Genomic DNA, 14,428 nt, shown 5'->3' on the forward strand with positions numbered 1-14,428 from the left:
GGCTGTGATTTAACAGGATTAAGCCCTTATTTAGCTAGCATTTATAAAGACTTTATTTATAGGGAGAGATTGGATAGACTGGGCTTGTTTTACCTGGAGGAAAAATTTGAGGGATGACCTGATAAAAGTAAGATTATGAGAGGAGTGGATAAGGCAGGTAGTTAAAACTGCTCAATGCTGGACTTTACTGGAATAAAGGTGAATTGAATTGTAATTGCAAAGCCAAAAATTGCAGATGCTGGAACTCTGAAATAAAATCATTCACTCATGACCACATTATTAGGTAGAGCACCCAAGCAAGGCTGCAGGCCCAGATGGTGTCAGCCCCAGGGTGCTCAAAACCTGTGCTCCCCAGCTATGTGGAGTACTTCACCATATCTTCAACCTGAGCCTGAGTCTCCAGAGGGTGCCTGTGCTGTGGAAGACGTCCTGCCTCGTCCCTGTACTGAAGACGCCGCGCCCCAGTGGCTCCAATGACTACAGACCAGTGGCACATCATGAAGACCCTGGAGAGACTTGTTCTAGAGCAGCTCCAGCCTATGGTTAGGCCACACTTAGACCCCCTCCAGTTCACTTACCAGCCCGGACTAGGAGTTGATGCCATCGTCTACCTGCTGAACTGTGTCTACGCCCACCTGGACAAGCTGGCGAGCACTGTGAGCGTCATGTTTTTTGACTTCTCCAGTGTGTTCAACACCATCCGCCCTGCTCTGCTGGGTGAGAAGCTGACAGTGATGCAGGTGGATGCTTCCCTGGTGTCATGGATTATTGTTTACCTGACTGGTAGATCACAGTACGTGCGCTTGCAACACTGTGTCAGACAGAGTGGTCAGCAGCACTGGGGCTCCACAGGGGACTGTCCTGTCTCCCGTTCTCTTCACCATCTACACCTCAGACTTCAACTACAGCACAGAGTCTTGCCATCTTCAGAAGTTTTCTGATAACTCTGCCATAGTTGGATGCATCAGCAAGGGAGATGAGGCAGAGTACAGGGCTATGGTGGGAAACTTTGTCACATGGTGTGAGCAGAATCGTCTGCAGCTTAATATGAAAAAGACTAAGGAGCGGGGGGTGGACCTGAGGAGGGCTAAGGCACCGGTGACCCCTGTTTCCATTCAAGGAGTCAGTGTGGACATGGTAGAGGATTACAAATACCTGGGGATACGAATTGACAATAAACTGGACTAGTCAAAGAACACTGAGGCTGTCTACAAGAAGGGTCAGAGCCGTCTCTACTTCCTGAGGAGACTGAGGACCTTTAACATCTGCCAGACAATGCTGAGGATGTTCTACGAGTCTGTGGTGGCCAGTGCTATCATGTTTGCTGTTGTGTGCTGGGGCAACAGGCTGAGGGTAGCAGACACCAACAGAATGAACAAACTCATTCGTTAAGCCAGTGATGGTGTGGGAGTGGAACTGGACTCTCTGACGGTGGTGTCTGAAAAGAGGATGCTGTCCAAGTTGCATGCCATGACAATGTCTCCCATAATGTACTGGTTAGGCACAGGAGTACATTCAGCCAGAGACTCATTCCACTGAGATGCAACACTGAGCTTCATAGGAAGTCATTCCTGCCTGTGGCCATCAAACTTCACAACTCCTCCCTCAGAGTGTCAGACACCCTGAGCCAATAGGCTGGTCCTGGACTTATTTCCACTTGGAATAATTAACTTATTATTTAATTATTTATGGTTTTATATTGCTATATTTCTACACTATCCTTGGTTGGTGCGACTGTAACAAAACCAAATTTCAATAAAGTATGTCTATCTGTCTCTGTATACCTATAAAGTGGACATAGGAGTGGGACCTGATGTGATCCTCTGCTGCTATAGCCCATCCACTTCAAGGTCTGATGTGTTGTGCATTCAGAGATGCTCTTCTGTGCACCAATATTGTTACATGTGGTTATTTGAGTTACTGTCGACATCCTGTTGGCTTAAACCAGTCTGGCCATTCTCCTCCGACATCTGTCATCAACAAGGTGTTTTCACCCTTAGAACTGCAGCTCACTGGATGTCTTTTGTCTTTCACACTATTCTCTGTTAATTTTAAACAGTGTGTGTGAAAATCCCAGGAGATCAGCTGTTTCTGAGATACTCAAATCAGCCCGTCTGGCACCAACAGTTATTCCACAGTCAAAGTCACTTAGATCACATTTCTTCCCCATTCTGATGTTTTGTCTGAACAATAAATAAACCACTTGACTATGTCTGTATGCTTTTATGCATTGAGTTGCTGTCACATATTTGCATTAACAAGCAGGTGTACAAATGTACGTAATAAAGTGGCCACTGTGTTAAATGTGTTGGCAATGTTCAGCAGGTCAAGCAGTCTCCAGAGAGGGAAGCATTTAACATTTCAGGTTGATGACCTTTCATCAAGATAAAAGTTAAAAAGGATATTTAAGGAAGGGTGGAGGCAATGGGGATAATGTCTGTTTCAAGATAGTATTATTAAAAGTATTAATCATTAAAGTTCTTTAAGCTTTATCCCTCTGTAAATGTTGCATCCAGTGTTTCTTGAAGGTGAAATCAACAACTCTGTATTTCAAAGGACAACCAATAATGTCAAGTTTACGGAAAAGTATAGTTTCTGCTTGATGAACCCTCTGTACTTTAGACCCTGTAGGGTCTTCTGGATAATATTTAACACAGTGGTTCCAGGATTAAGGCCTTAGCTATAAAGATCAATTTATTTTCCTACAAGAAACGAATATTACAATACTTGTATGATGTAGGCTTTGACAAATACAAATAAAATAATGAATCTGAACAGATTATTTTTACTGGACATCTCTAGAAAGAAAAAGTTAAGGTTTCAAAGTTAATTTGACAAGGAAATGAAGGAAATACACTTGTCATTTGAAGTAAAATTGGATAGGTATATGGACAGGAAAGGAATGGAGGGTTATGGGCTGAGTGCGGGCCAGTGGGACTAGGTGAGTGTAAGCGTCGGCACAGACTAGAAGGGCTGAGATGGCCTGTTTCTGTGCTGTAATTGTTATATGGTTATAATATCAAACCCAGCAGATATGATTGTTAGGACCATAAGATATAGGAGCAGAATTAGGTTATTTGGCCCATTGAGTCTGCTCTGCCATTTCACCATCACTGGTATATTTTCCCTCTCAGCCCCAATCTCCTGCCTTCTTCCCGTGTCCCTTTATGCCCTGGCCTATCAAGAATCTGTCAGCCTCTGCCTTAAATATACCCAATGACTTGACCTCCACAATCACCTGCTGCAACAAATTCCATAGATTCAATACTCTCTAAAGAAATTTCTCTTCATCTCCGTTCTGAAAGGACGCCTATCTATTTTGAGGCTGCGTCCTCTGGTCTTAAGACTTTCCCACCAAGGGAAACATCCTCCCCACAACCACTCTATTGAGGCCTTTCAACATTTGATAGGTTTCAATGAGGTCAGCCCTCTTCTGAATTCCAGTGAGTATGGGCACAGAGCCATCAAACGTTCCTCATAATATCAAGCCTTTCGATCCCAGAATCATTTTTGTGAACCTCCTTTGAACCTAATGTCACCACATCCTTTCTTAGATAAGGAGCCCAAAACTGTTCACAATACTCCAAATGAGCCCTCACCAGTGCTTTATAAAATTTCAACACTTGTCCTCTTGAAATGAATGCTAACATCTCATTTGCCTTCCTCACTTCTGACTCAACCTGAAAACAAACCTATAAGGGATCCTGTAGGTTAATTGTTAGGAATCCTACTTTATATGTATCAAAATGATGTAGTGTGGAAAGAAAGAAATGTAATGAGGAACCCAAGTAAGTAAAATAGCTTTCAATTTTAACAGCAATTTCCTTTGAAACAAGTTGTTAAAAACGCTTGAACCTGAATTTTGCTTTGCTGATCTTTGATTGGATTCTGCATTCTAAGCCACTTCGTTCTCCTTAATTTTATGTACTTGTTTCTCATATGACTAGATTAATTTCACTAATATTTTATCAGTCTGTTAAACCTTTAAGGTGCACAGTTCGTTATTGGCTTTCTTTTCCCTCTAGACAAAAGCCAACTTGGTAACTCCAAGAAATGGGGAGCCACTAATTGCTGCAATACAGGACTTTCTGACAGGTGAAGTAAAGTTGAGCATTTTCTTGTCAAAATGGAAGATTTGATTGAACAGCATTGACAGGGATAATGGAAATTCAATGTGCAAAGGCTTGTGAATGTTTCAAGCTTTATGTTCTCTCAAAATTAAGCAGAAATTAAATCAGGACAGCTCCATGTATTCTTTATTTTTAATTTTTAACTCCTTTTGAGTGGACTTGCAACCTTACTTCCTTTTGAAAATTTGTGTAATGGAATTTGCTGTTAACCAGAGTAATCATTTTTAATTTCTGTTAAGATTTATTGTTAAAATGCTTATATTTTTAAATTCTGTTGTAAATATATTCATAGAACATTACAGCACAGTACAGGCCCTTCGGCCTACAATGTTGTACCGACCTCATAACCAATTCCTAAGATCAATCTAACATTTGCCTCCTACATAACCCTCCATTTTTCTATTCATGAATCCATTTTTAAATATGTAATTATTGACAATTTAATTCTCAATGTCAAATATTTTCTGTGCTGTATTTTTGTTAATATCTAGTTAGGAAGTGAGAGAACACAGAGAACTAGTTGATTACACTTTACCCAAGTCAAATTCCTATACTTGTTTTAGTAGAGTTGACCATATAAGTTTTTAAACTTAGTGAACTTCTTATTCTGTAAGCAAATGTTAAACTGATCCAAACTAGTTTTCCGGTTTCAATTTCAGGTTGATCTTGAATCAACTATGGGAGTTGTCAAATACCACTTTAACAAATGCCTTTTCCTGAGTCATTCTGTATTTCCAGTATTTAGTGTCTTTGTCTTTGTCCAGTACTTAAGTTATTTTGATTTCCCAGTTTTTGTTGTGATTTCCAGCTTGTTGTCTTCTGCACACTGGTTGAATGCCCAAGTTGGCATGGTCTTTTATTGATTCTGTTATTATTATTCTATAGTATTTATCAAGTATGCCAACAAGAAAATTAATCTCATGGTCGCATATGGTGACATATTTGTACTTTGATAATAAAATTTACTTTGAATTCTAAACTTTATTTACTTGATGGTTTGAGGCTAGCCCTATTAATCAAGGGCATTTAGATCTGTTGAAGTTGGAATTCCAACACCCATCCTGATGTTTCTGGAGTGGGAATCCCTGATTCTCCCATCATTGAGAGTTAAGTTGACGAATTCAGTATTTGAACATTCAATGTCAGTGTTCGGGCATTCAATGAGATGAAGTCCAACCTTGTGACTTGGCAGCTATGTTTCTAGTAACTCTACTTACTGGAAAATATCTCCTTGTCTCTGCAGGTGCCTATCTACTTACCTTGAAAGACACTTTTTTTGACAGAGCAAAGGCATGCCAGATTGTGGCTTCCATTCTTTCAGGGAAAGATGAGCGAATCAAAATCACTCTACCATATCCTGCAATCCTGAAGGTAATTGAACATATTTATATTCAGATATGAAAATTAACCTGGAAGTTTGGAAATTGCTGTAGTCTTTTTTTCTCATAGTTCTTAACATGTTTTATTAACCACAAGTTTGGGTAAGGCACTGTCATCCATCATTTCCATGCCAAATGTCTCCCAGAGTAACTAACTCACTCTATCCCATGGCCCCTTATCTGTAGAAGTGCAAGTTCTTGTTCACCATATGTCAGTGATTTGAATGAAAATGTAGATGGGTGGATTAGACTATTAAACCATAAAGTCATGGGAGCAGAATTATGCCATTCAGTCCATCGAGTTTGCTCATCCATTCGAACATGGCTTATTTATCTCCTCAACCCCATCCTTCTGCCTTCTCTCTTTAACTTTTGAGGTCCTGACTAATCTGGAACCTATAAAACTCCACTTTAAATATACCTAGTGATTTGACCTTTACAGCTGTCTATGGCAATGAATTCCATAGATTCACGTTTCTCTGGCTGAAGGAATGCCTCCTTGTCTCTGTTCTAAAGGAACATCTTTGTATTCTGAGGTGTGCCTGCTGGTCAACCTTATATTTTCTTAAATAAGAGGCCCAAATCATCACAATTTCCTATAAATAAATAAATGCATTTATTTAAATTGAAACTGTTTTCTCCTTTCTGAATGTTTTATGACGTATGTAATGAGGAAAGAAATTGTCATTTATAAATCCATCTTAGCAATTGAGACACAAAATGCTGGAGAAACTCAGCAAGTCAGGCAATCTCTATGGAAGAGAATAAATAGCCAATGTTTTGGGCCAAGACCCTTCATTAGGGCAGGTATCTCTCGAGTTCCTCCAGCATTTTGTGTGTATGTTACTCTGAATTTCCAGCATCTGCCAAATCTATTGTGTTCAGTATGAGAGCTGAGTATGATCTGTGCTAATGTGCAAGATAAAGTCAAACTGTTTTCTTTACAGCCTGTAACTTTGTGGACAGGGAAGCAAATTTTTAGCCTCATTCTCAAACCAAACAAAGACTGTACTATTAATGCCAACTTGCGCACCAAGGGGAAGCAGTACTGTGGAAAAGGTGAAGATCTCTGCTCCAATGACTCCTGTAAGTCATAAGGCATCTTACTGTCATCAGAACTGAATGGAAAGTTGGAAATGATTTTTTGAAAATGATTTTTCATGAGATCAATTTTGGTACTGATTGCTCCAGATATGGTATTATTCAGACTGGCATCAAATAAAATTTGCAGGTTTAATTTTAAGTCTTTTTTCATTGTAAGTTTTAGTTTCCTGCAGTGCATTTGGATGTGATTTTTGTTTTACAAAATAGCATTCATTTAAAATTTAATTTTGAACCCAGTGGAACATAACACGCTGTATTCTGAGCAACATGCACAAAATGCTTTAAGAACTCAGCATGTCAGACAGTATCTATTGAGGGGAATAAATAGTTGGCTTTTAGGGCCGAGGCCCTTCATGAGGACTTGATTCCTGATGAGGTCCTAATGAAGTGTCTCAGCTAGAAATGAAACTTCATTCCCTCCATGACCTGCTGAGTTTCTCCAGTTTTCTGTGTATTGTTCTGGATTTCCAGCATCTGCAGAATCTCATGTTTATGCACTGTACTCCGATCATTTGATTTCTAATTGCGTTTTCCAGGATTGTTGTAGAAATCAGACCCAGCGTTCTGTGCTAGAGCGAATAACGAGGCAGAGGAATACACAAGTCAGTTGCTGAAGAGTTGATTGATACAGTCATAGAACATTACAGCACAGAATTACGCTCTTTGACCCATCTAGTGTGTGCCAAAATATTATTCTGCTGAGATCCATCAACAGCACCTGCAACTTACTCATTCATACCCCTCCCATCCATGTACCTATCCAAACTTCTCTTAAATGTTGAAATTGAACCTGCTTACATATTTATGTGTACATACTTTCTAATTCTTTTCTGAGTTATTCTTGGTATCATATTTGCTGAGACAGCAAGAATATATCATAAAATCCCCTTAAGCTAGTTGCACTTTCAGTAAAATCAGAACTGATTTTCTTATTATCTCCATAACACTTGAATTTTTTCTCAGTTTGATACCAGTGCCATGTAAAATTTGTATAAGTACAATAATGAGAGATATGTAAGAGAGTTTGGTACAGCTGCGGGCAGTATTCAGAAACAGATTTATCATCACTCACTTGCATAGAACGGTATAGAACAGGCCCTTCAGCCCACAATGTTGTACTGACCTTTTAACCTATTCCAAAATCAATCTAACCCTCCTCCATTTTTCTGTCATCTATGTTCCAATCTATAGAACATGTTGTGAAGTTTGTTGTTTTGCAGTAGCAGCATCGTACAGAAGTATGCACTTAGTATGAATTAAAAAGTAGTGTGAAAAAACTAGGCAATATTCCCTGGGTTTCAAGGACCATTCAAAAAGTTCAGAGTAGATTTATTATCAAAGTACATATATGTCACCATATGCAACGCTGAGATTTTGTTTTCTTGTGGGCAAACTCAATAAATCCAAGAACCGTAATAGAATTATTGAAAGACCGCATGAACTGGGTAGACAACCAGAGTGCAAAGGACAACAAAATGTGCAAATACAAAAAGAAAGGAAGATACAAAATAATTAATAAATAAACAAGCAAGCAAGCAATAAATGTCAAGAACATGAGTTGAAGAGTTCTTGAAAGTGAATCCTTAGGTTGTGGGAACAGTTCAATGATGAGAAAAGTGAAATTGTGCCCACTAGTTTAAGAACCTGATAGTTGAAGGGTAATAACTGTTCCTCAAGCTGGTGGTGTGAGTCCTTAGGCTCCTGTACTTTTTTTCCTGATGGCAGCAGCATGAATAGAGCATGATCTGGCTCACACCTTTCTCCATTGTCCAGCCTTGTGGGATTTTACTGTTTTGGCTCTGCTCAAAACCCATTGTAGCACCTCTGATCCATAAAGTGCTGTACAGATCTAACTTGTTTAAATTATATCCTAGTAGTCAGCAATGTTAGATCCCCAAAAAAAAGGCAATGTTCTCAAGTGGGAACCTATAATTTTAAAGCTCACTTCAAGTTCCAATCAAATGTCTTAAGTGGCATGTTAGTGAGTTTAATTGAAACTTGTCTGTTGGTGACTGTGGCCCATTATACTTGGAATTATAAAAATGCAAGAAGTATTTAGGTAGTGTCGTTGACAGTAAAGATGGTTATCATGATTTACAGAGGGATCTTGTTCAGCTGGGTAAGTGGGCAAAGGAATGGCAAATGGAGTTACGTTTTGGGAAGATGAATGTGAGTTAGACCTTCACAGTGAACGATAAGGCCCTGTGGGAGTATTGTAGAACAAAGTGCAGGTATATGGATCCCTTGAAGGTAGATAGGATGGTGACAAAGGCTTTTGGCACACTAGTTTTCATCAGTCAGGGCATTCAGTAGAGAAGTTGAGATGTACATGTTTCCATTGTACAAGGCGTTGGTGAGGCCGTATTTAGAATATTGTGTGTTGGTGACCCTGCTGATGGAACGAAGCCATTAAATTGGAAACATGCACAGGAAGTTTACGAGGATGATGCTGGGACTCAAGGGACTGAATTATGGAGAGATTGAGCAGGTTGGGATTTCTTTCACTGGAGCTTAAGAGAATGCGCAGAGATCTAATAGGGGATGTAGATAGAGTGAGAGGGGGGAGAGATTGAATAGGAAGCTGAGGGGTAACATCTTCACCCAAGTGAGAATCAGTATATGGAATGAGCTGCCAGAGGACATGCTTCAGGCCTGGTACATTAACAACATTTTACAAGGACATGGATAGAAAAAATTGGAAGGATATGCACCAAACACAGGTCAGGGTTATACCAGTTGGACCAGTTTTATGATACTTAGATTCGGGCCGCACTATGGTCCTTGGAATATTCAGTGATCATAAGTTTTTGTACTCATTAAATTTTTTTAATATATCCTTTATATTTGGATGTGATTTTTTTTTTGTAATTCTTCATTGATTAGAGAGACTAGTTCAAATGTAGGTTCTGTCTGTATAACATACAATATGTTCTTGTATCACTTTAAGTTTCTCAAATGATATAATGGATAATGTGCAAAACCAATTCAATCTGTTGGAATGCTCGTAAAAGTGCAGGTCTTTATTTCTGTTGTCACTGAGCCTACATTTGTTCAGAAGGGCTCTCTCACTAATATAAGGGCAACATGTGTAGTTACAGCATTCCAACTAAGGCTACTCATGTTCCCCTAACAAATGTTTTGAGCTGTTACCCTTTCTGCGTAAGTGCAAATTTTATTTATCATCTGCAGTCGTCGTAATCCAGAACAGTGAACTGATGGCTGGGAGCCTGGATAAAGGAACTTTGGGATCAGGTTCCAAGAACAACATCTTCTACATCCTGCTGAGAGACTGGGGGCAGATGGCAGCTGCAGATGCTATGTCTCGTCTTGCTCGCCTGGCTCCTGTTTATCTCTGTGAGTATTTGCAAGTAGTAACTTTGCTATAAAATCCTGTTGCCTGAATAAGTGTTGAATTTATACATTTAATAATTTTAATGTTCCAGTTACAGGCAACAAAATTAATGATCAATGCCTGTTATCTTTTCATTTTTACCTAACTTAATAAATACACATCAAAATGATAAGCAATTGTTCAATCCATTTTAGTTATAATTAATTTGGGCCAAAATGTGACCAGTTTATTTTTGGAAAATAAAATAATTTCTGATGTAAGCAGTCCCTCAAAGTGTATTCTTTATCTGATTACATCCTTATTTGCTTACAATTTTTAATGCAACAGTATTTTAAATTCTACTGCTATAATGTATCTTATTTCCCAGGAACTTATACTGTCTTACCTCATGTTGTAACTGCGCTTTCTCAAAGTTCAAATTAAATTTGTGTGTTTATGTCACCATATACTACCCTGAGCCTTTTTTTCTTGGGGGCATTAACAGTAGAATAAAGAAATGCAATAGAAGCAATGCAAATCTACACACAAAGACTGGGAAGCAATCAGTGTGCAAAAGAAAAAGAAAAATATAGATAAATAAATAATTTTGAGAACATGAATTGCAGAGTCCTTGAAAGTTGAGCCCATAGGTTGAGTTGAGTTGGAACTTGTTGATTAGTTTTGAGGGGATGATGGTGTTGAATTCTTCATATCAGAAGCCCGCTGTATTATTTTGAATATACCAGACAATAAGAAAGTTATTTTGCCAACTTTGTGTTCAACGTTAATACTTGTTTTCCTTGTTGTTTCCACACTTTTTCTGTTCTGCTGTATAGGTATTTTGTGCAATTTTAAAGGAGTAAATCTTGTAAAGAAAACTTTTTACATTAAAGTAATATCAGTCAAGAGTAACATTGAATCAAACAGTTGCCATTGCTGGAAATCTGAAATTAAAAAAGAGAAAATACTTTTGTTTTAAAGCTTAATTTTATCTGTTTACGTTTATTTAAAACTTAGCCAATCGAGGATTTTCCATTGGTATTGGTGATGTTACGCCAGGGCAGAGACTCTTGAGAGCCAAGCAGGAGCTACTTGATGCTGGCTATAAGAAATGTGATGAATTTATTGAAGCACTCAATACAGGCAAACTTCAGCAGCAGCCTGGATGTACAGCAGAAGAAACATTAGAAGTAAGAGGGCACAAATACTTGCATAGTTTAAAAAAAAACATTTAAAACTTCTTCTTTATTGTCTATGTCAAGAACAATTTATTCCCTTTAACAATAAAAATGTAATTCCTAAGGAATGCAAAATACATTGGTGTTGACATTGTAAAAGCAGAATGGTTGCGGTATTTAATGAAGAAATTTGTCTGCCAAAATGATTCTCCTAAGTAATGTGGATGCGGCTCTTTCCTGACATGTTCCTTTTTAGCTGAAACCATTTCCAGTGAATATTCAATTCTTAATGAAAATGACTGGCTTCACTTAATGCCAAAGCTGCCAGTAATGTTGATTTATAAGAACATGGGAAATTGTTTGGTGATCTATATAAACACTGATGACAGTTGAAGCCGTAAACTTCTAATTTGTATGAGTTAAAGTTTCAAAGGATTAATGGTTTGATTACCTTGATTTCATTGGCTGGTATTTTATTCTGAAACACCTGTCTGCATTATTGTTGCTGGAGATCAGTTAGTTTACTTTGTTGCTATTGCTTAGTGAAGCTGGTTTTAAACAATATTATTCTATGTCAAAGTACAAATCTATTAAGAGATATAAAGATGTATGTCTGATCATTATACTTGAATTAGAATGATATTTGGCTGTTTTATTTTCATTTCCCTGCTTGATCATATGCAAAGAAAAATATACATTTCATCTGAACTGATTTGACATTTTTATCACTTCCAGGCCCTGATTCTTAAGGAACTTTCTGTAATCAGAGACCATGCCGGCAGTGCATGCCTCAGGGAGTTGGATAAAAGCAACAGTCCACTCACCATGGCTCTCTGCGGTTCTAAAGGTAACGGGGAAAGGTACTCTTCTTCAAGCTGAACGTGGGTAGAAAGCCATTTCATAGATCAGGCTTGGTCATTACCCACACAGTTAAAGAAATCCTGAAAATTTTGAGCTGTCAATGTAAAATTTTAAACACAACAGATTCTGCAAATGCTGGAAATCAGTCAATGCAGTGTTGACTCCTTTCCATAGATCACTGCCTGACCTGAGCTCGAGCTCCTCCAGCATTTTGAAGTAAAAAACATTACTTTTATTTATTTGCATTAAAAATTGTTCTGCAATTATGTATTAGTGGTATGTATTTTAAGTCCATGTGCTCTCAAGATGTAGGGAACAGTTAGATCATAAATGAGATAGTCTTTATAAAGAATAGTAACTTCTAGAATACAGTACTTTGAGGAGTGTGGCTGAGTATATTGAAGGCTGAAAAAGAGATTTTGGAAATTGGAAGAGGTGAAAATGGTGGATAGCATGGGAATTAAGCTGGAGACACAGAATGAACCATAATATTGTTGAATGGCAGGTTATCTGACCACTTTTTTCCTCTGCCATTTGATTATATGATGCAACCTTTTAGGTAGATTTTTATTTATTTTTAATTTGAGATACAGTGCGGAACAGGTCTTTCCGGTCCAACAAGATGTGACACCCAGCAAACCACTTATTTAACATTAGCCTAGTCACAGGACTATTTACAGTGACCAATTAATTTATAGTTGCAAGAAAAGGTAGTGTGAACCCCTTGAAATTACTTGGTTTTCTGTATTAATTACTCATAAAGTGTGATCTGATCTTCGTCTATGTCACAATAGTAGACAAACACAATCTGCCTAAACTAATAACACACAAACAATTGTACTTTTCATGTTTTTATTGAATACGTTGTTTAATCATTCACAGTCCAAGCTGGAAAAAGTATGTGAAGCCTCGTATTTAATGACTGGTAAAACCTCCTTTAGCAGCACTAACCTTCACCAAATATTTCTTGTAGCAGCTGATCAGACTTGCACAACAGCGAGGAGGAATTTTAGACCATTCCGCCATACAAAACTGTTTCAGTTCATTAATATTTCTGGGATACTTTGCATGAACAGCCATCCTAAAGTCATACCACAGCACCTCAGTTGGGTTAACCAATTGAGCTAACTTAGCCATTCCAAAATATGAATTTTCTTCTTTTTAAGCTTTTCTGTTGTTGATTTACTCTTGTGTTTCAGATTATAGAAGCATAGAAAATAGGTGCAGGAGTAGGCCATTGGGCCCTTCGAACCTGCACCGTCATTCAGTATGATCATGGCTGATCATCCAACTCAGAACCCTGTACCTGCTTTCTCTCCATACCCCCTGATCCCTTTAGCCACAAGGGCCATATCTAACTTCCTCTTAAATATAGCCAATGAACCGGCCTCAACTGTTTCCTGTGGCAGAGAATTCCACAGATTCACCACTCTCTGTGTAAAGAAGTTTTTCCTCATCTCGGTCCTAAAAGGCTTCCCCATTATCCTTAAACTGTGACCCCTCGTTCTGGACTTCCCCAACATCAGAAACAATCTTCCTGCATCTAGCCTGTCCAATCCCTTTAGAATTTTATAAGTTTCAATAAGATCCCCCCTCAATCTTCTAAATTCCAGTGAGTATAAGCCTAGTTGATCCATATGAAAGTCCTGCCATCCCAGGAATCAATCTGGTGAACCTTCTCTGTACTCCCTCTATGGCAAGAATGTCTTTCCTCAGATTAGGGGACCAAAACTGCACACAGTATTCTAGGTGCGGTCTCACCAAGGCCTTGTACAACTGCAGTAGAACCTCCCTGCTCCTGTACACAAATCCTTTTGCTATGAATGCCAACATACCATTCGCCTTTTTCACCACCTGCTGTACCTGCATGCCCACCTTCAATGACTGGTGTACAATGACACCCAGGTCTCGTTGCATCTCCCCTTTTCCTAATCGGCCACCGTTCAGATAATAATCTGTTTTCCTGTTCTTGCAACCAAAGTGAATAACCTCACATTTATCCACATTAAATTGCATCTGCCATGAATTTGCCCACTCACCTAACCTATCCAAGTCACCCTGCATCCTTTTAGCATCCTCCTCACAGCTAACACCGCCACCCAGCTTTGTGTCATCCACAAACTTGGAGATGCTGCATTTATTTCCCTCGTCTAAATCATTAATATATATTGTAATCAACTGGGGTCCCAGCACTGAGCCTTGCGGTACCCCACTAGTCACTGCCTGCCATTCTGAAAAGGTCCCGTTTACACCCACTCTTTGCTTCCTGTCTGCCAACCAACTCTCTAACCACATCAATACCATACCCCCAATACCATGTGCTTTAAGTCTGCACACTAATCTCCTGTGTGGGACCTTGTCAAAAGCCTTTTAAAAATCTAAGTATACCACATCCACTGGCTCTCCTCTATCCACTGTACTGGTTACATCTTCAAAAAATTCTTT

The 14,428-nt window shown here is 38.8% G+C and overlaps 1 protein-coding gene across 2 annotated transcripts in view; it reads left to right on the plus strand.

The window, feature by feature from the left end:
- The window catches only part of polr3a (polymerase (RNA) III (DNA directed) polypeptide A), an 82,342-nt gene that overhangs the window by 27,016 nt on the left and 40,898 nt on the right, over window positions 1–14,428 (plus strand). For both annotated transcript variants that reach the window (XM_059946745.1, XM_059946746.1), the window contains 6 exons: window positions 4,026–4,095; window positions 5,374–5,501; window positions 6,457–6,595; window positions 9,803–9,967; window positions 10,962–11,134; window positions 11,858–11,969. In XM_059946745.1, coding sequence (XP_059802728.1) covers window positions 4,026–4,095; window positions 5,374–5,501; window positions 6,457–6,595; window positions 9,803–9,967; window positions 10,962–11,134; window positions 11,858–11,969 — 787 coding nt within the window. The remainder of the gene's footprint in view (window positions 1–4,025; window positions 4,096–5,373; window positions 5,502–6,456; window positions 6,596–9,802; window positions 9,968–10,961; window positions 11,135–11,857; window positions 11,970–14,428) is intronic.

Source organism: Hypanus sabinus, chromosome 21 (assembly GCF_030144855.1).
Source record: "Hypanus sabinus isolate sHypSab1 chromosome 21, sHypSab1.hap1, whole genome shotgun sequence".
In the NCBI taxonomy this organism is placed as follows: Eukaryota; Metazoa; Chordata; class Chondrichthyes; order Myliobatiformes; family Dasyatidae; genus Hypanus; species Hypanus sabinus.